The 21,663-nt window shown below is 42.4% G+C and overlaps 1 protein-coding gene and 1 long non-coding RNA gene across 4 annotated transcripts in view; one reads left to right on the forward strand and one right to left on the reverse strand.

Moving 5' to 3' along the window:
* Positions 1-1,742: 1,742 nt before the first annotated feature.
* Positions 1,743-21,019, reverse strand: LOC137316841 (uncharacterized). 3 transcript variants are annotated; one of them, XR_010961629.1, is made up of 8 exons: positions 20,281-21,019; positions 16,592-17,100; positions 14,247-14,436; positions 13,784-13,964; positions 12,427-12,516; positions 11,044-11,160; positions 8,051-8,179; positions 1,743-2,763 (listed from the first exon to the last, which is right to left on the reverse strand). It is a non-coding gene; the product is annotated as an uncharacterized lncRNA (long non-coding RNA). The 3 variants fall into 3 exon arrangements; XR_010961626.1 differs by having other exon boundaries at positions 8,051-8,229; positions 20,281-21,018; XR_010961627.1 differs by having other exon boundaries at positions 8,051-8,229; positions 16,592-16,889; positions 20,281-21,016.
* The window catches only part of zbtb10 (zinc finger and BTB domain containing 10), a 66,402-nt gene continuing 64,599 nt past the window's right edge, over positions 19,861-21,663 (forward strand). The window contains exon 1 of the mRNA XM_067980672.1: positions 19,861-21,061. Within this exon, the coding sequence (XP_067836773.1) occupies positions 20,240-21,061 (822 nt within the window). The 5' untranslated portion in view covers positions 19,861-20,239. The remainder of the gene's footprint in view (positions 21,062-21,663) is intronic.

Raw genomic sequence — 21,663 nt, forward strand, 5'->3', positions numbered from 1 at the left:
ATGTGTCTAAACCTCTGCTAGCATCCTTCAGGGCAGGATCCCTGAGATCATCATCCACATGCTTTGCAGCCAGGGGCTTATGTCTTACAACTTTGCTCAACTACATCAGGCTCCATTTCCACATCTGCATCCTCTGGTTCCTCTGTAATATGTCGCTTTCCACATGTTAATTCCTCACCGATACTATCTTCAAGTTACATCGAGTCTATAGCACAGAAGCAGGCCATTCGACCCAACAGGTCTATGCTGGCATTTATGCTCCAGATGAGCCTCCTCCCTCCCTACTTCATCAGCATACCCTTCTATTCATTTGCTTATCTAGCTTCCCTTTAAATGCATCTATGCTATTTGCCTCAACTATTCCTTGTGGTAGCACATTCCACATTCTTACCACTCTTTGAGTAAAGAAGTCACTCCTGAATATTAGTGATTAACTTCTATTTATGACCTCTAGTTTTGGACTCCCTCATAAGTGGAAACATTTTCTCCACGTCTACCCTATCAAACCCTTTCCTATCTTAAAAGACCTCTATCAGGTCACCCCTCAGTCTTCTCTTTCTTAGAGAAAAGAGCCCCAGCCTGTTCAGCCTTTCCTGATAAATATATCCTCTCAGTTCTGGTATCATCCTTGTGAATCTTTTTTGTACCTTCCACAATGCCTCTATATCCTTTTTATAATATGGAGACCAGAACTGTGTACAGTACTCCAAGTGTGGTCTAACCAAGGTTCCATACAAGTTTAACATAACTTCTCTGCTTTTTAATTCTATCCCTCTAGAAATGAACCTCAGTGCTTGATTTGCTTTTTTTATGGCCTTATTAACCTGCATCGCTACTTTTAGTGATTTGTGTATCCGTACCCCGAGGTCCCTTTGCTCCTTTACCCCGTTTAGACTCTTATTATCCAAGCAGTATGTGGCCTCCTTATTCTTTCTACCAAAATGTACCACCTCACACTTACCTATGTTAAAATTCATTTGCCAATTACACACCCATTCTTGCATTTTGACACGTTCTTCCTTTGTATTAACTACACCCCCCAATTTGGTGTCGTCTGCAAATTTTGAAATTGTACTTCCAATTCCCGAGTCCAAGTTGTTAATGTAAATTGTGAACAACAGTGGTCCCAGCACTGATCCCTGTGGAACACCACTTCCCACCTTTTGAGTAGCTACCCTTAACCCCTACTCTGTTTTCTGTTTTGCAGCCAGCTTGCTATCCATTCTGCTGCTTGTCCCCTGACGTCACATGCTCTGACCTTAGTCATGAGTCTACAATGCGGTACCTTATCGAAGGCCTTTTGAAAGTCCAAATATATTACATCTACTACATTACCCTCACACCCACCTTGATCTGGTGATGCTACAACTGCTGCACCTCAGCCTGCAATAGAGGGTAAATCCAGGAAAATCACACCTGCTGTGCCACTGACTGATAGGCTGGGGGATTGCGGGAAGGGCCAAAAAGATTGAGGAAATTCGGGGCAAATGAATTAAATGTGCATAGTGGCGCAAATCGCTTAACCCCAAGTGTACTTGTGAAAAATTGTTGTCGCGCCGCTATTTCGCGAAAAAGAGTGAGGAAATTCATTCCCTTGGTGTGCTTCTGGAAACTGCTTTTCTGCTGTAAGCACAAGTTAAAAGTGGAGGGAAAAAGCTTGAATTGTAACAGACAATAACACATCTTGTTAAATGCAGTCTACACAATTCCCTATTTTAAAACAAAGCAAATCAAAGATTGCAATAATTTTTTATTGCTGTTAATAGATTAAACCAACGGCAACAAGGTATATTTCAGAACCAGAAATCATTAACAGAAAATGATGTGAAGAAAACATAAAGGTTTGTGACTCCCTATCTATATTTCAGATAGTAACTGTGCTGGTATCAAAAGAATAACTCCTCAAACAGAGCAGTACACCTGTCCTGCTTGCTGCATTGTTAACTCTGTTTCTGGTGGCTCCTGCACATTGTTGTCCTTCTCCTCCTTGTTGCTACTCCTCAGGTGTGCATTTCCACGGCTGTGGTACAGAGCATTCTGCCAACTGTTTCTACTGCATATTAAAGAGCAGTCGTAAGCTCTGAAACATTAGTTAAGCAGAGCAATGTCTGTTTGAGGAGGTTGCTGTCTCTCGAATGTGCCTCATTTTATGTTACATGCTGAAGTTGTTACAAACCTGTTTCAAGTTAGCAAACTATATCTCCAAAGAGCTCACTTTTCAATCTGTTCTCTCCTTGCCAGAGTTGGGAACTATAATTCTCATTAGATAAATGTATCGTGGGTACTCCCTGGAAAACATGCATTTACATGTTTACTTCATTGCCTCTGGTTGCACACTGCTTGGAGGTTCATGGATTCATGTTCCTTTTTTTTGATGAACACCAAGGGATTTTTTTTTACAGTTACTTGAATGGCCACATGGGTGAAATTGATGAAGATGATGTTCTGTACTGTGAGAATACCGCACTATCCATAGAATTGTGTCTACATTTACTGCTGGATCCTGGTGCTGAATTTAAAGCAGTCACAAGGATGTCGAAACAAAACAAGATCTCTGTAATGTAATAGCAAATCACAAACCAGCTGATCACATGATACTCCTCAATGAGGTTGAGGTAGCTCATCCATCCACAGTAGATATGTTGCCTGGGGTAGTAGCAAATCTCAGTGGTCCTTCTCCTATGGGCCTCCACTCCAACACCTGGTGCTCCTCCCCCAGCATATCCAGCAATACTTGCTGATGCATCCATGCTGCTACAGTCTCTGTTAAAATTCACCAAATGAATCTATACAATGCCACCAACTTTGCTCCCTGCTTAATATCTGCCTGCTCCCTTTGCTACTTGACTGCCAGGTTTAATTGGCTTCATTAATGCAATGTGCTCATGACGTGAAGCCTGAGTAATTTTGGACAAATCTCATTAATTTATACCTAACAAGCACTTAATAAGCAAAAAAATATGCTCATGCTGCATCTTAAGCACAAGAGTAAATACAAAAAGAGGGAAAAGTACGCGAATGCAAATGTACAAATTACTACATTAATGCACAGTTAGCACATGCGCTAGCTTTAATGCACATAGTAATTTTACTTTCATGTGAGAAATGGAAATTCCAGCTTTTAATAATTCACAAGCTGGAGCGCACACCTGCCAACTGAAGGAACCAGCAAGGGAGCTAAAGAAAAAAAGATAGGACTGATGTCCAGCTGCACCTGCCTGCTGTTCCATGTAAACCAATTAAGTCTGCTCCAAACAAAATGAGAATATGTCCAAAACATCTATCTAAAATATATTAAAAGTCTTGTGTGCGGTCAGCATTGGTCCAGTGGTAGCACTCTTACCTCTGAGTCAGAAGGTATAAGTTCAAGCTCCACTCCAGTGTCAGACTTACTCCATCACACTTTACCCGTGACACTTTGATAACACCCTTATTGTTATAAAACAGTGTATTGTCTGGCTCACCGTGAGTAACACCATGGATGCTAGTAATGAATTAATTGTTTTGCATATACTATGCACTTGCCGTTAGTGTCACACTTACTTCCTCTCACAATTTCCCAGCCACACTTTCTCAGCTCTGGCACCCGGATTCACTCTTTTTTGAGGGCATCTTGGCCATCCTATGTTCTATCCCACTTGGGCCTCGGGCCTGTCCACTTCCCATGCTGACCCACCCATCTTTGGCCATTCTTAGGCTGTACTCAGACACCATCCCCATCCGACTCAGGCCATTGGCTACACTTGGGACATCCTTGTCTCCATCCTGGGTCCTCATTGCTACTTGAAACTACCAATTTGTTTTTAGTAATGCTTATATAAATAAATATGAGTGCTATAGGCACTTTAAAAAACAAACTGTCGGCTTCCCAACTTAATGCTGGGAAACTATTTTGGAGTCAGGCTAGAAGAGAGCACAGCAGGTCGTGGAAAGGGGATGGAAGAGGTGCGGGATGAGGTAGAGTGAATAGGAGGGGATGGAGGCTGAAAGGAGCAAAGGCAAGGAATGGGATGAGGGTGGAGGAGGTGGGGTGATGGAAGGGGCAAGCCAAAGAATGGGATCAGGAGGGATGGGATACGGGTAAGGGATTGCAGGAATGCAGAAGGGGGAGAGGTGAGGGAGGGGAGTAGAGGGGGAAGAAGGAAGAGGAGGAGAGAGGTTACTGTGAAGGCAATGGGGTAAGGATATGAAGAACTAAAGAGGCTGGTGGAAAGTGGAGAGGGTAGTGGAGAGGGGGTAGTGGAAACTGAAGGGGTAGTTGAGGCAATGGGAGTGAGGGTGGAGGGAGGAGGCAAGAGGGATGGGAGATGGGGACAGGATGGGGAGCTACCACGCACCGCAGGCTGCATTTTCCTTGCATGTGCTACTGGAAAATATACCCTTTGGACCTCGACAGCTCCCTTTCCTATCACATCATCCATTACCTCCTGCCTGAAAGGAAGAAAAAGAGATAAGCAGAACAGCATTGAGAAAGGAGCAGAAAAGAAGAGAAATGCAGAGAGAAGTACAAGAGAACAGTAAAGGAGGAACAGAAGGAGAAGGAGAAACAGAGAGAGAATCAGCAACATGAATACAACAGATATTTATAAGAGAGAGACCGTAAGCTCTGACTTTCCATGAGCCTTGAGAGATCCACTAGTGCCTTTCTCAGTGTCATTCCCACTCCATTTCAACACTAGGCTTTATCCATGTTTTATTCTGGGCACTCTCCCGAGTTGCCAACATAAAACTGAGGAACAGAACCTGCTAGGTGAGTTTTTCGAAAGACGTTTTATGTTAGTAATAAAATTTGTGTTGCAGTTTAAACTGTGTCTCTACCAGCTGGTTGGAGGCTGATGTTTTTTGAACATGCAATCAGACTCCTATCATACTATGTTTTCATATAAGAATTCCAAGGCCTGTCCCAGATAATTTTACGAGAGGCCCACTTGGGCCCTGTGTTGACATGAGATTATCTATCTATAGATCCGTCTATTTTTAAATAAAAATATACTGCTGAAGGCAATTATATTCAGGTAATTCTTTACAATAAATTTGTCAATGGTATAAAACACTTGGAGGTTCAGGGATTTTATTCTGCATAAAACAAAGACTGCTGTGAATGTTATCAGTATGATTGCACTAAATCTGCATTAAAGTATATAAATTTGGTGTGTTAATGTTAACAAAGCATTCCATAACTGTTGATCCACTCCCCAGTTATTCCTATAATAGATGCTAAGCATGATAATGCGCTGATCCTACTTTAATAAGGGATAATATTACGAATTTGCAATCTCGGCACATCAGGAATTCAGGTGTACCCCTGAAATCCCAATTTGTGCTCCCATGAGGTGAAGCTCCACGATGGGGAGTGTGAATTCATAAATAAGATTGACCCATGGTGCTTTTTGTTTGTCAACGAGCCATTGAAGTATTTCTTCTCAAATCGAAGAGAGGAAAATGAGGTGGGGAGGCTTGCCACATCCTGCCCTAAAAATGGCTGCTAGAATTTTCTCCAGGACTTTTCCCCACCCCCGCCACCTGCCTATTGCCTGCCCCGCTGCATTTAATGACAGCGACAGGGTGGGGCTTAGGTCTCTGTGGGATTCCTCTCCACCTCTGCCAAAGCTCCATCTCCACTAAATAACATCTCAATTAAAGAGGCATTCTCCAGGCAGAGATAGTGACCCAGAGCTGGAGGAGAATTAAGGTGCTTATTTAGAGCAATAGGAACAGGGTAGAGTGCAGTACCTCAGAAAGGAGGATGCTGATTCACACATTGCTGCTGCTCGCTATATGATGCTGCTGGAACAATTGCTCCTATAAGTTGCTGCAGCATGCCAATTGCTGCTGTAGCAGTTGACTTTCCTTCCACTCAGCGGTGCACTCCAAAAAGCAGCACTCTTAGTGTGGGAGCTCATGCTGAGTATATAATTAACCTTGCCCAAGGAAAATGGGACAGGTTCACAACGGGGCTGGACTAGTGGCTATAACTCCTGCTCTGTCCTACTTCTGGTGGGAATCCCAACAGTCTGGAATAGCTAGGCCTGAGTTTTAGTGCAAAATGGGCGATAGCGAATCGGCAGCCCATTTTATACTCCCCCAAATTTATTTTCTACTGAAGTCAATCAAAAAGAAAATCAAGGGGAGGGTAAAACGGGCTGCCGATTTACTATCGCCTGTTTTGCGCTACTGCCAAAGAAAAATTTCACCCCCGTTGTGATTCCATATGACTGTACAAGATTTGGGGGAAAAAAAGCAAAGCCAGCTATGATTATTCCTGTTGCAATTCAAGTTCCATTTAAGTACAGTAATAGCTGCAGCTTCCACTTACACTCCAAAATGGTGAACAGTTTCAAGATATCATAGGTATGCATCCGATCTTTGGATACATCCCTATTCCGAGGGGCACAGCTGAATTGCATTTTCTCTATATTATACTGTAACTACTTCCACCCCTGACACATGATGCCTCTTGAGGCATGTGATGTGATCTGTTCCTCACAATTTTAAACATTTACTAACCTGTTCCAGGAACTGACAAATATACATGTTGAAACTAGTAATAAGCTTTATCAAAGGGACAGCATGGAGCGCTCCTGCAAACAATATTTAAACAAAGGCTGCATTTTTTTATTTGCAAAAAGTAGGATTGCCTTTAAGGGGGGTGAGTAAATGCAGGGCTTTTGGTTACAGAAAGTTTGCCAGGCTTTCAGCTAAGCCAATCATATTGAAAAGCATTATAGGCATCCGCACTATACAGCATCATCATCGAAGTTTTGCAGATTTCAGCCCATTAACAGTGTGGTTAGTATCTTAATAAGTAGCTCATCAGCACTATTGTAGGTATGTTCCCATTGGCTTTTCAGTTTTAGCAGAGAGCTAACAGAGGAAAATAGTGCTTTCTTGAGATAGCTAAAAAAAAAATCAAAATTTTAACCCTTATTTAGCATACTTGAGTTAAAAGCAATTCGCTGCCCCCTTTTCAAATATCTATTTATGCATATATAAAACACCCTTGCACAAAGCTCATACTTTCTGTAAGTGTCACACTCACTTTCCGTAACACTTACCCCACCACCACCCCCGCCACCCCCCCCCCCCCCCCAACACCGGTCTTTTCTCATTGCCCCTGCCCTCTTCAGGCTCACCTCTTGCTCTCAGTCTCCTCCCCACCCAACTCCTGATCACCAAACTCCCCTTCCTGCTCCATACTAGCCAATTCTATCAATGGTTCCCTTTTTGGAAATATTGCCCCTCTCCCTTTCAAAACTATTTTCATCACCCCTCTCAAAAAATCTACCCCTCTCAAAAAATCTACCCTTCCAATTACCGCCCCAACTCCAATTTACCTTTCCTGTATAAAGTCGTTGAACATGTCATTGCCTCCCAGCTGCATACCCATCTCTCCCAAACTTCCTGATCAAATCTCTCCAGTAAGGCTTCTGCACCTCTCACGACACCAAAACAGCCCATGTCAAGAATATGAACGACATCCTCTGTGACTGCGATGTGGGTGCATTATCACTCCAGCGTTTGACATGGTTGTTCACATCATCCTCCTCCAATACCTCTCCTCAGTCGTCCATCTTCACCGGGCTGCACTTTCATGGTTCTATTCCTACCTATCCAAATGCAACCAGTGCATCTCTTCCCTCCTCTGTACTGCCAACTCCTCTGTCCCCCAAAGATCTATTCTTGACCTCCTCCTCTTAAATTATATGCTGCCCCTTGGTGGCATCATCCACTGGTGTGAGGTCAGCTTCCACATGTATGTTAATGTCCAGCTCTATGTCTTCACCACTTCTCCTGAGCCCTCAACTGACTGTTGGGCTGCTTATCTGACATCAAGTCCTGGATGTGTCACAACTTCCTCCTGCTCAACATTTGGAAGACTAAAGCCATCACTTTTAACGCCCTCTACAACTCAGCTCCCTTGCCACTGGCTTCAAGCCCCCATGCCGACCACTCTGTTAGGCTGAATCAGACTGTTTTCATTTTTGGTATCCTGTTCAACCTTAAACTGAACTTTGAACTCCACATCCTACCCATCATCAAGATTACTTACTTTCACCTCCACAACAGTGCCTGTTTCTGTCTCTACCTCAGCTCATCCATCACTGAAACTCTTATACATGCCTTTGCGATTTCCAGTCTCAAATATTCCAAGAAGCAAAATACTGCAGATGCTGGAAATCTGAAATAAAAACAGAAAATGCTGGAAACATTCAGCAGGTCAGGCAGTATCTGTGGAGAGAGGAAGATAGAATTAATGTTTCAGGTCGATGATCTTTTATCAGAACTGGGAGATGTTACAAATGAACAGCTTATAAGTAGGAACATAGCTAGGGAAAAGGGGGCGGAGAGAAAAAAAAGAATGGTTTGTGATTAGGTGGAGGACAGGAGATGATTAAATGACAGAAGCGATATGGTGTAAGATAAAAAGAGGCAATAATAAGAGAAATTAGAGAATTAAAATCTATCATTATTGCCTCCTTCAGCTAATGAATCAGAAGTGACTTGTTTGTTTATTTTTCTTCTCTCTCTTTGTAGGGAAGTCCCTGTCTTCCACAAGGTGGCTCCCCAGTGGAACAGTCTAGGACTAACAATCAAGAACTATTACTGTGACACATTGGGCTAGATCTTCCTCTGTCGCAGGTTTAACTGAAAGTGCATTTCCACCTGTCATTGTGATCCTGCTGGATATTCCTCAGTGGACTGTAATTAAAGATTCTGGGTACTGTTTTCACCCTGTGTTGGGACCCCCATTTTAAGGTGAGGGTTATCTGATGCTGCTGCAATGTTAAACTGGCTGTAGCAGCTGAAAGGGCCAAAGCATCCATTTTGTATTTGTAACAATTTGGCTCACTGCAATATCGGAGACTGGTCCTTCTTCGGGGCATCAAGTCCCCAAATTTACAGATTCTTCAGTTGAGGTGTTAGTGGCTGAACTCTGGCAAAAGAGAACCCAGCTTTTTGACTCTGAGGAAAGGAGGTCCTTGAAAAGAAAGAAAGAACTTGTATTTATATAGTGGCTTTCACAACCTCAGGATGTCGCAAAGCGTTTTATAGCCAATTAAATAGTATTTAAGTGTAGTCACTGTTGTAATGTAGGGAATCACGGCAACCAATTTGCACACAGCAAGGTCTCACAAACAGTGATGAAATAAATGACCAAACCATCTGCTGGTTGAGGGATAAATGTTGGCCAGGATACCAGGAGAACTCTCCTGCTCTTCTTCAAATAGTGCCGTAAGATCGTTTATGTCCACCTGAGAGGGCAGACGGGGCCTCCGTTTAACAACTCATCCGAAAGACAGCATCTTCAGTACTGCAGTGAAGTGTCAGCCTAAATTGAGTGCTTAAGTCTCTGGAGTATGGTTTGAACCCATAACCTTCTGACTCAGATGCGAGAATGCTACTACTAAAGCGGTGATCCTGGTCCAGTGGAAAGAGATGGTTTTGACAGTGAGTGCCACGTTTGGCACGTACCTACTCAATGCCATAAGAAGTTTATGAGCTTACAAAGCAGCCAAGGTAACAGGAGGCAGTCATGTCTTGTAAAAATGCACTCTAATAAGCATATTACCCATTTGCAGCTACAATGCTCTCATTGCATTAACCACCATATACAACTTACCAGCAATGTGTAGAAGGTACAATACCCTTCACCAATACCCTTCACACCATCTTCCTTCCCCAGCAAGTGTTCCTTTACTCACAACCCAACATGTAGGGAAGCAGTGGTACTTTCTCCTGCACCTGTTTTCATTTCTTTAAGGAATACTAATTCTAAAATCTGGGTCACAGTCCATATGATGATAAGCAGAGTGTCTTCACACTCTCTACTTTCTACTTGAAAAGGAAAATAGCCCATAATCAAAGACAAGGAAGTGCCGCCTCAGTTCCTCAAGGCTTCTGCTGGAAAATAGCAACCAGCCACCTCAGAGGGAGTACCGAGGAATAGAGGTTAGAATCGAAAAGGCACACAACTGAAAGCAAACATGCAAGTGCAGCAAGCAGTTAGGAAGGCAAATGGTATGCTGGCCTTCATTGCAAGAGGATTTGAGTACAAGAGCAAGGATGTCTTACTGCAGTTATACAGGGCCTTGGTGAGACCACACCTGGAGTATTGTGTGCAGTTTTAGTCTCCTTACCTAAGAAAGGATATACTTGCCATTGAGGGAGTGCAGCAAAGGTTCATTAGACTGATTCCTGGGATGGCAGGACTGTCGTATGAGGAGAGATTGGGTCGACTAGGCCTGTATTCACACGAGTTTAGAAAAATGAGAGGGGATCTCATTGAAACATATAAAATTCTGACAGGGCTAGACAGACTGGATGCAGGGAGGATGTTTCCCCTGGCTGGGGGGGGGGGGGGATCCAGGACGAGGGGTCACAGTCTCAGGATACGGGGTAGGACATTTAGGACTGAGATGAGGAGAAATTTCTTCATTCAGAGTGTGGTGAACCTGTGGAATTCTCTACCACAGAAGGCTGTGGAGGCCAAGTCACTGAATATATTTAAGAAGGAGCGAGATAGATTTCTAGACACAAAAGGCATCAAGGGGCGTGGGGAGAGAGCGGGAATATGGTATTGAGATAAAGGATCAGTCATGATCATATTGAATGGTGGAGCAGGCTCGAAGGGCCGAATGGCTTACTCCTGCTCCTATTTTCTATGTTTCTACAATTGTATGCACTGGTGAAAACAAAAGTAGAGAGAAACATAGATTGTTTTTCTTTAAATGGTGTTAGCACTGACGGGATATGTGCAGAATAATTTGAAGGCATGGTGAGGCATGCCTGTGAAAAACAGTAGTAGAATGGTTTCCAAATGGGAGTCTTGATGGTTATGGAGGAGAGCTGGAATTCAACAAATTAATATGTTGATGTAGGTGCCAAATGGAGACCATGATGACGACACTGATTCTGTAGTTGGCACGGATCTTATTTAGGTCAAGGTGTCCCTTATGAGCTGCATCTACAGATGTCTGGCAGCTGGCAGTGATTTCTCCTGGGTGACCTCTTTTTAAAGTAGAGCCTTGACTGCCTGCTTACCCTGCTGCCATCTTGACTTTCCTCTTGCTCCCTCGCAATACAGGGCAGTCTATGGCGGAAAGACCATTGTGTCCCTCGTTTTGTGGTGGAAGGTCCAAAATAAAATCTCCACAGCACCTGCAGCAATACAGAAACTATTAGAAAGCTGCAAATAGAAAAAGATCTCAAAAAACAAAGAAAATAAAATGCTCTTGGCAGTAAAGTTTGACCAAGTACACTATCTTAATAATGTGTCCATTAACCATACTTTAACCTGCCTATTAGTACTTCGCAATTAGCAACGTCTATTGTATACTGGTGCTTGTGTTAGGCTGTCCAACAGCAGTAGAGGAGAAATATCTATCGGGCTTCAGGAATTTATTTAATTCTCATTTACATGATGCAGGTAGATTGCAGTGGATGCTGTGGGCCATCCCACATTGGGGGTGGAAGAAGATTGCAACGGGGTTTGGACCAGCAAGAAATCAGTGACAAGCCCAGAATCTGCCACAAAACAGGCAGTAAATGGGAGGAAAATATAATCATCATGTTGGAGAACCAATGCTTTACAGCACCATACCACCTTGGCCATTTCTTTTTTATGTTGTGAGGAGTCTACTGGAGATTATCAGAACAACAATGCATTGTATTAGCAGAAAGTCAAGTTTAGCTCCAGCCATTTTCAATTTTTTCCATTCATCTGGAAAGGGCTAGACTCATGTTGATCTTCTAAATCGACTGAAATTGTACAAAAATCTCTGCCAGAACTAGCCCTATCACGAACTAATTTTACCACTAGCAAATAACTGATTCTCTTCATTAGGCTTTGGCCCATTTATTGAGTGGTACATCCTTGTTTGTGACATTACACAATTTGAACTGTTCCACTCTAAACACAATGATCTTCGTCTGGAGGCTCGTGTGGAGCATAAACGCCGGCCTAGACCAGTTGGGCCGAATGGCCTGTTTCTGTGCAGTAGACTCAATGTAAAGAGATGTTATAAATTTCCAGTTCTTAGTGCAGATAATCTCACCGTTTGAGTCACTTGAGTATCACAGGAGAACTTATCTGATATTACTATAGAGCCTTATTGTGCCTCTACGCTAGTATCATCAGTGCTTGCGGGAGAAGGAATAGTAAATTCTAGAAAAAAGCTCATGCTAGTTATAGAAGAGGGTATAGTTTCCTCAGAATTGATCCATGAATCATGGCCGTGTCTCAAAGAACTGGCTGTTTTTTTCTGGATGTGACCTGGTATCTTAGATTTCCTTAAACCCCAGATTATGGTCTGGTCCATTACCACAATGTGTTGATGCAATGTGTCATGGAGTGCAGATTCTTACCTTCTATCCCTCACTCAGCGATGTGATTAAAAGGAAAGGAAAAGAGAGTAAGCAAGGCACCTTCTGACATTTGTATGCGCTTCCATCCACCTAGTTGAAGAATGGCATCGAGGTCTGGCATCTGCTTTCCTGTCTGCGGAATGGTACAAACTAAATAATGGAGGAAAAGTAAAAAAAAAGAGGGAAGTTTAAAAAAATTCTAGATGTAGGTATGGATTTGTTCAATTTAAAATGCGATACCTAACTGAAATTGTTACTCCGGATATTTATTTCACAGATGCCCTTAAAAGGTTAGAAAATATCCAGGATCATCTTGGTTTAATTATAAGCATTTTTCTACGTGATAGAGATATCCACTGTATTAAAGCCTAAAGTTCTAAATTGCTCCTAATTTAGAAAATCTAGACAAAAATTCCAGGACATTTTCTGCAATTCCAAAGACACGTTCCTTTTGATGTGTGTGCCAACATAACAACAACCATTGTACTTCAAAATAGTTTGTTGTATGTGAAGCTCTGTAGGACTTTTTCTAAGAGTTGTAATAAGGAACTATTCAAAAGCAAGTCTTTTCTTTTTTGTCCTTTTTCACCCTTTTTTCTATCCTTTTTCACTCTTTTTTCTATCTTTCAGAGATAAAGTATGTTTTGCCCACAATTTTATACCCTGAAAAGTACAAGTTCACAGCTAGGTTTCTGTGCTTGTGTATTAAGTTTATTTGTTCCTCCAAAGCAATGTTGCTAAATGCAATCCTCTGATGCAAGGCTGTTTACATTGAAGTGATTTCACTTTAAATTACAACCAGTGCTTGAAATAAAGCAGCAGATAAAGAGTGCTTGCTGTTAAAATAGATACAACTTTAAGCCCAGTTCTGATGACCTGTGATCAAAATAAAGAAACCCTCTGGGTCAGCTATCTGTGTCTTTAAAATGAACAGTAGCTTTTTGTAAATGAAAATCACAAGTCTTCTCTTTCCAGATACACATTAGACAAAACCAGGCTCAAACCATCCTGCTTCCCAGCTACAGATTTTTCCCCTCTATATTTAAAATATTTTAAACTACACATATTCTTGTAACACTTTTATTCCTGCCATATGATGCTGTGCCATTGTGAGTGTTCATCACAATGCTTCCTGTCACCTGATCTAAAGATCACAATGGAAAACGCAACACACAAAGAAAGAAAACTTCATCCCATCTTAACCATCTTTTAAAGGACTCAAAATGTTTTAATTGTACACTACTGTATTATACACAATGACAGAAGCATGACTGTATATTCAATGAGTTTGTAACACAATCTTGAGCTTCATAAAAAATAATAAAACTATTTGATGTAAGCTCTCGCAGTTAATGGCCCGGAAATTGCACTGAGCAGTTAAAGAACATTGCCCGCCATTTGTTAGTCATAAACTCACCCACAAACGATCCACAGGCTTTAGTGCGGGAATTTCCTCTAATGGTGAGCAGCAAAAAGTGCAGCGTCCTTTCCCGGGCTTCTTTGAGCTGTGAGAGCAGGGAAAGGATCGCTCTCTCCCCTCAACCAATCAAATTCAAGCATCCTTGACAAGCCGCGCAGTCAGAACCAGGAAATGAAAGCTACAACAGTGAATTCAATGTAAAATCAGTTAGAGAAAGTGAAATAAAGAGTGGGTAAGAAATATTGAATTAAAAGACAGATAAAAGAGACAGACAGAAAAAGTTAAAAAAAATGTTTTTAATTTTAAAAATGTTTTAATTAACGTCAACAACAATTAAAATCATAAGTAATGAGACCCCACATTTTTAAAAGTTAATTTTCAGTGCCAGAGATGTTGTTTAGCAGTCATTAAGACTTACCATGCCTTTAAAAGTTAGTTTAGACAAAAAAAACCAGCATACCTTTTTTATGGAGAGATTAGTTCATTTCCAGCTGGGGTGGAGAACATGTTTGCACTGGTCCATTCATTCAGCTGGCGAACTGTCCTTCCCGTGCAGCTTTCAAACGAACAGGGCAAATGGTAGAGCAATTTCCGCATTTCTGTGTTTGACTGCGCATGTGCACTCACCAGAACTTGCTCTTCAATTTGCCCTGAAATAACGTTGAGCCCTGTTAGCATCCCCATTATTTTATGAGCAATTTCTGGGCCAATGTTCTTGTCAGTACACCTGAATAGTTGCTATTACACACTTCCTTCCATCTGTCATCATGTATGTAAATATGGAACGTAAAGTAATTCTTAGCAATTTTATAAAAATATATATTTAGTAATGAACCCCTGGTTAATAGTTACTACTTTTGCAATATGTGCATTTGGATAAGCACAATTTTAGTAATAATCTGTCATGCATTTCAAAAATATTTTAAACGGCAATTGTGTCAATACTACATGGTGCAACAAAAATTATTTTGTTGCCTGTTCCATTAAATCTACTCACACTATATAGGTAAAAAAATGACTGTAGTTCAGATTTGAGTATCAAGCTTATTTTGATGCAATGTTGCAATTTAGAGACTCAAGGAAGAATAATTCAAAACTAAAAGCTGTGTGATTGGTTTGGTTTTGAGCATGACCGACAGTTCCTTTTTCAAATTGAATGCTCAGATATTCAAAATTCAGATTAGTCTGTTAATTCTTTTCTGTTACATAAGAAAGGGTTTTTTGCTTTAAATTAAGGTGTCAACTTGAAAAATTTCTGAGTAGAAACCAATCAGTTTGAAACTCCTGAAAGATAGAAAAATGGATTGAATTTTCCAAAGAGCAGTTTAGATTGACATTAGGTTCCCACAGTGGTAACAAATTCAAAAAGAAATACTGTCCATATTTCAAAGTTATTTATAAAGGATTATCTTAGTTCCTAGAGTTGTGATCTTTTTATTACATAGAATTACACAGAAATTACAAGAAGCAAACAGGCTGTTCGGCCCAGCCAGTCTGTGTTGGTGTTTATCCTCCACCCAAGCAGCAGTCCTAATCCCTTGTGTCTGCCTCGTTCCCATATCCCTTTATCTCCCTTTCCTTTAACCATTTATCTAACTTATTCTTAAATGTTGATATGGTCTCTGCTTAAATCACTAACTCCAGTTGTGCACTCCACAGTCTTACAATCCTCCGTGAAAAAAAAGTTTTGCCTGGTCTCTGTCTCAAATCTCTTACATTTAATTTTATATCTATGTCCGCTTCATTCTAGATTCCTTAGCCACTGGAAAAAGTCTCTTTCCATCTACTCTGTCCCATCCCTTTGTATCAAAATCATCCCATAATTTCCAATGTTCTAATGAAAACAGATCCAATTTTCAAAATTGAATTTGTATTTCCTAGCATCCTAGTAAATCTTCACTTACCCTCTCTAATGTCTGCAGTATGGAGCCCAAAAATGCAAACATTATTTCAACTGAGGTCTCCTAAGGTTTTATACAGATTCACCATTACATTTCAACTTTTGTATTCTATACCTCTTGCCATAAAATTCAGTATTTCATCAGCTTTATTATTTTGTCTACTTGAAGAGTTAGATAATAGACTTTCTGTTGTAAATTTATAACTGCATTATTTGACTGTTACTTACTTGCTTGCTCATCTTTTGTTAAATAAATTTGCTTAATGGTTTTTAACTTAAAACAAAATCCTAAGTTATGATATGCTATTTGCTCATCAAAGACAGCAGACATCTGATGAAGATATAGAATAAGTCTAGTAGCTAAAAGCAATTAACAGAGAAGATTTGTTGTTTTATTATCCTGGGTGTATTACTTAGATCTCAAGGTTAAGATAAATACCCTTGAAGGTATAGGGTATTGGGACTTGCCCATGAGATTGAGCTATGATGCGACAATCAAAATGATCCAGTCAGAAGGGTAGAAAAAAACTGATTTGAGGAATACATGGGTGGCTGCTGACATTTGAAGCTACCACAATTTTATTATTTTCACACATTCAAAGATGTCATATAAAAATTTTATTTGAATTTTATGGATGTCACTTTAAAATAAAGTTTGATCTATTGCTGATGCTTCAAAAGAATAGCAAAGAGTCAATGGCAAATAGTATTGGTTGATAACAAATTGGATTGCCTTCTTATCTGCTCTAATGACTCCACCTTCTGCATGTTCTCCTTTTTCCTCAGCTGATGTTTTCTTCATCTATAGTTGACCACATCTATCACATTACCAGTGTTTCTGCTTTAAGCCCACTTCCATCCTTTTAGAACAATCTCGCTCTTACCTTCCATCCCAGTAGCCTTACCATCTGCCAAATCATTTTTCATCACTTCCACCAGCTGCAAGGGATGCCACCAGTAAGCACATTTTCTTCTTTCTTCCTCTCTTTCCGAGAGGGATTGCTCACGTTTCCATCACCCCGCTTCAGGCTGTCATTTCTCTCACATTTTCCTATGCAACCATAACAGATGCAACACCTGCCCAATTGCCTCTACTCGTACCATTGTCCAGGGTCTTAAATACTCCTTCCAAGTGAGAGAGCAACTTATATGTACTTCTTCCAATCTTGTATGCTGTGTTCACTGCTCATGGTGTGGTTTCTTCTACGTTGGGGAGATCAAAAACACAGATTTGGTGACTGCATTGTTGAACATCTCCATTCTGTCTCCAAGTGTGATCCTGACGTCCCTGTGCAACAACTCCCTTCCTTATCACACTCTTACATTTCCATCTTTGGCCTCCTACACTGGCCCACTCTTTGCCTGCTTGCCCATGTTCGGAGATCTGGTACAAGCCTTTCACAACCAGTGGACACTGCAAAAGATTCACAAATTTCTGGGAAATACATGTGTAAATACCAAGAAATAATTTCAGTTTAGTTGGGTCAACTGAACATGTTCGTGGCACAGTCCTAAGAGGAGAGTCCTCAGAGAATGATTGATGACATGCAGCATAAACCAGCATCATCCCTAATGGCCCATCTAAAATAGGCCAACAATTCCCCAGTCAAGCTCAACTCAAAGTTCAGGAACAATATCTAATCTTACTTCATAGTATTCTGCTGTGCTCTGGTCTTTATATTAAGCTTTTACAGAATATACTGCCAGCTCACTGTGAGTCCCAAACAACTGATGGGCACCACCAAAGATTAACTTAACAGGCCTGTTAACAACAATGACTTGCATTTATATAGCGGCTTTAACGTGGTAAAACATCACAAGATGCTTCCCAGGAGCGATTATTAAACAAAATTTGACACCGAGCCACATAAGGAGATATTAGGACAGGTGACCAAAAGCTTGGTCCAAGAGGTAGATTTTAAGGAGCGTCTTAAAGGAGGAGAGGTAGAGGGGTGGAGAGGTTTAGGGAGGGAATTCCAGAGCTTAGTCTGGGGGCAGCAGTGATCCATTTGTTTTACTGGGTCTTCCCAACTGCCACTGATTTTCAGAGCTCAGTAAATGTGTTGAGATGCAATCAGTGTGTCTGTGACGTGATGGCATGACACAAAGTGGCATCATGATTGGAATTGGCTGAGTGTACACAACATTGTCGTGACAAGCTGTTAAAAAAAGCTTAAAAACTTTGCAAGTCATTAAATTCATTAATTGCTTCTATGTACAGGAATTTGTATTTACTTTTGGCCCTTAACTTTTACTGTTGCTCTCTCTGTTATCATTGGATTTATTTAGTGCCTATTGGGCTAATATGCTAAGGGGAAAATATTGAAGCCAATGCTTTAAGATTGTGCCAATAAAATTCTTCATGCTAGTCTTAATTTATCACATCAAATTGTTGCTTCCACCAACTACCACCTGTACTTTATCCTAATGTTAGGTAATTCATAATGCTTTCTTTAGTTTGGGCAATTGTACAACTGGAAATTTTCCTTGTTCAAGGGCACAAATATATGAAGATTTCCCATGACCACCACTATGCTTTACTGACATCACCCTTTTTGCTAAAACAATGAGGAAATTAAGTGCTAGATAAAACACAGTGTTTTGTCAGTTCTATCCTGAGAACTATTCAGCACTTGTAATGATTCTGTACAAAAAAACAATTACTTCGCAATATATATTGCACAGCTAACTGGCATTTTTAGCCACATTTTTGCTTTAACGGCGCACTGATTTTTATTTTTGGTTGCTGAATTATGATTCCAGGTGATGTTATGCCTGGTGGGGTCCTGTAGTGTAGTAGTTATGGTGCTGGACTAGCCACTCGGATATTGTAAATTCAGATCCCTCCATGGCAAGTTGTGAAATTGAATTCAACAAATCTGTTAATTTGTGGACCTGCACCAGAGAAAAAAAATGACAATGATTGTCATTAAGAACCCAATTGGTTCACTACAGCCCTTCAGGGAAGGGAGCCTGCCACCCCTACTCTGGCCTACACTTGACTCTAGTGGTTGAATCTTGATGCTTTTTGAAGTCGTCCAGCAACCCCACTCAATTGTAAAAGAATTGTTGTGAAGAAAGCGGCCCTCTATCACCTCCTCAGTGCAACTCCCACCTCCTGAGTACAAATAAACAATACGTTTTGCATATTTTGATAGTACTGCTCCTCCAACAAAGCCCTGGTTAGGCCACACCTGGAGTACTGTGTTCAGTTCTGGGCACCTTAGGAAGGATATATTGGCCTTGGGGGGAGTGCAGCATAGATTTACTGGAATGATAACTGGACTCCACGGGTTAAATTACAAGGAGCGATTACACAAACTAGGGTTGTATTCCCTGGAATTTAGAAGATTAAGGGGTGATTTGATCATCGTTTTTAAGATATTAAGGGGAACTAATAGGGTAGATAGAGAGAAACTATTCCCACTGGTTGGAGAAGTCTAGGACTATGAGCCGTAGCCTAAAAATTAAGAGCCAGGACTTTCAGGAGTGAAGTTGGGAAACATTTCTACACACAAAGGGTGGTAGAAATTCGGAACTCTCTTCCGCAAACAGCAATTGATGCTCGCTCAATTGTTAATTTTAAAACTGAGATTAATAGATTTTTGTTAACCAAAGGTATTAAGGGATATGGGGCTAAGGTGGGTACATGGAGTTAGGTCACAGATCAGCCATGATCTCACTGAATGGTGGAACAGACTCGAGGGGCTAAACGGCCTGCTCCTGTTCCTATTCAGAGCCCACAGTGGCAACTTGTGAAATTGAACTCAGCAAATCTGTTAATTTTCTGAAATCTATAGATGTTTGGACACTAAGGGAATATGGGGATCGGGCGGGAAAGTGGAGTTGAGGTCGAAGATCAGCCGTGATCTTAGTGAATGGCAGAGCAGGCTCGAGGGGCCGGATGGCCTACTCCTGCTCCCATGACTTATGTTCTTCGATGCTGTAATGTCAGAAACAGAAATCTGTAGCTAAAAGCCACACGAACGGTTACCAGGAGCGGAAGAAAAGCTTTGTTATGTATAATTTTTTTAAAAAAAACAAATATATAAATACATATATATATATATATATATATACACAGAGCGACTCCAGCGATTGATTTGCAAGGCGAGGGCATCGAGAAAGAGAAGTCCCCTCCAGTCACTTCTCCCGCGCGCGGTGCAGTGTGGGAGGTTTGCCCGTTGCCGTCCGCTGTGTGTCTCGCGGACTCAGACCGCTGCGACCTGGGGCTGGCGCGTGGACAGGCAGACGGAGGCTCCGCGCGGCCGCCGCTCACAGCAGGACAACAAGAAAAGGCCGAGTCAACCGACGCTCCGCACCGGCCAGCCGCTGCCGGAGAACCGCAGGCTCCACCAGGCGCCCGGGCCCCGAGTCGCAACTTTTAAGAATTCATCTGACGCCGGACTTTTGCTGGAAAAGAAAGAGGAAAAAGAAAGGGAATCGCGGGAAAAAAAAAATATTTTTTTTCTCTTTCCCCCCCCCCCCCACCACCACCACCCCCTTAAACCGCCCCCCCCCCCCCCCACGGATCAGCGACACACAAACACACAATGTCCGGCGAAAGGAACAGGCGCTCGCTGGCTTTCCGTACCGGAGCGGCTCCAGCCGCCAGTGGGGCCGCGCCCGCCACCGTGAAGATCGAACCGGAGCTCGGGTCCCACCACAACACCGAGGCTTCTAACGCGGCCTTCGTCTCGGTCAGTCCCAACAAGCCGGCTGCTCTCCCTGCGGTGGACGGGGCTGGGGCCGGAGCCGAGGCCGAGGCCGATACTGCCGATGCCGAGGCCGCTCCCTCTCAGGAGGAGGACTGGGTTGAGACGGTGGTGGTGGACGATGACTACCCGGAGCAAGGGGTCTCGGTGCGGGTGGTCGACGGCGGCTCCATCAGCAGCAACGAGTCCGAAGAGGAGGAGGAGGTGGTGGTAGCGGCGGCGGCGGAGGCGGAAGAAGAGGAGGAGGAGGAAGAATTAGACGGGCCCGGGAACGAAGAGCAAACCATAACCCCCGGAGAAGGAGTCGGAGTCAAAGTGGGACGAGACGATGAGGAGGAGGAGGAGGAGGAAGAAAACAGTGGCTGCAACCGGAGAGGAGCCGGGCTGACCCTGTTGGGGCGGCCTCAGTCCTTCTTGCTGCCGCAGCAGCGCACTTTCCAGAGGTCGTGGCTGCAGGAGTTCCCGTGGCTTCAGTACGAGCAGGAGACGGGCCTCATGTATTGCTCCTGGTGTCTGCGGGCCAACAGCGGGGCGGGGAGCAACAATAACCGCAACAAGTTCGTGAAAGGAAGCCGCAATTACAGGAGGACCACGCTGCTGCGGCATCACCTGTACGCCGAGCACCGGGAGAACGACCCGTCGGCTGTTGCCTGTATGGAGGTGAGACCGGGTAAAAAATGAGCCTGCAAAAGGCAGCCTCGGCTTCCTCTCAGGGTGGGAGGGTGTTAAGTAGCCATTGCCGATCCTGCCTTCGTTCCGATTGCCGTGACTCCATTTACTTCAGACTTAGAGCTCTAATTACATCAATGGCTCTTCAGGTTACTCGAGGCTATGATAGACGTTATGGTTTGAGGTTGTCTTTCTCTAGCTCTCTCTCTGTACCATCCCCCAAGCTCCTTAATCCATTTACACAACAGATTGAATTCAGTTTGGATCTATTGATCGGAACGGAATTTGATCTTGCACCCTGTTTACATGGCACCGTGTCCCTGGATCAGAACATAACACGGGAGGGATCACATTACTGACCAATACACGCTCTATAGGGAAGGGGGAAGAGAGGCACACAGGCAGTAACAGAAAGCCACCAGATCTTTTACGATTGAGTTCCAACTTTTTTTTTGTTCAGTAAATTTTTTTGCCCCCCGCCTTGCTATAAGAGAATTTAATTTGATGCAGTATTGCAGCCTGTAATAACGTGAATTAGTTCATGTAGTTTTTTGACTAGGGAAATTAAAATCCACTCAACTTTTGAATCAAAA

Source organism: Heptranchias perlo, chromosome 3, assembly GCF_035084215.1.
Source record: "Heptranchias perlo isolate sHepPer1 chromosome 3, sHepPer1.hap1, whole genome shotgun sequence".
NCBI classification, from domain to species: Eukaryota; Metazoa; Chordata; class Chondrichthyes; order Hexanchiformes; family Hexanchidae; genus Heptranchias; species Heptranchias perlo.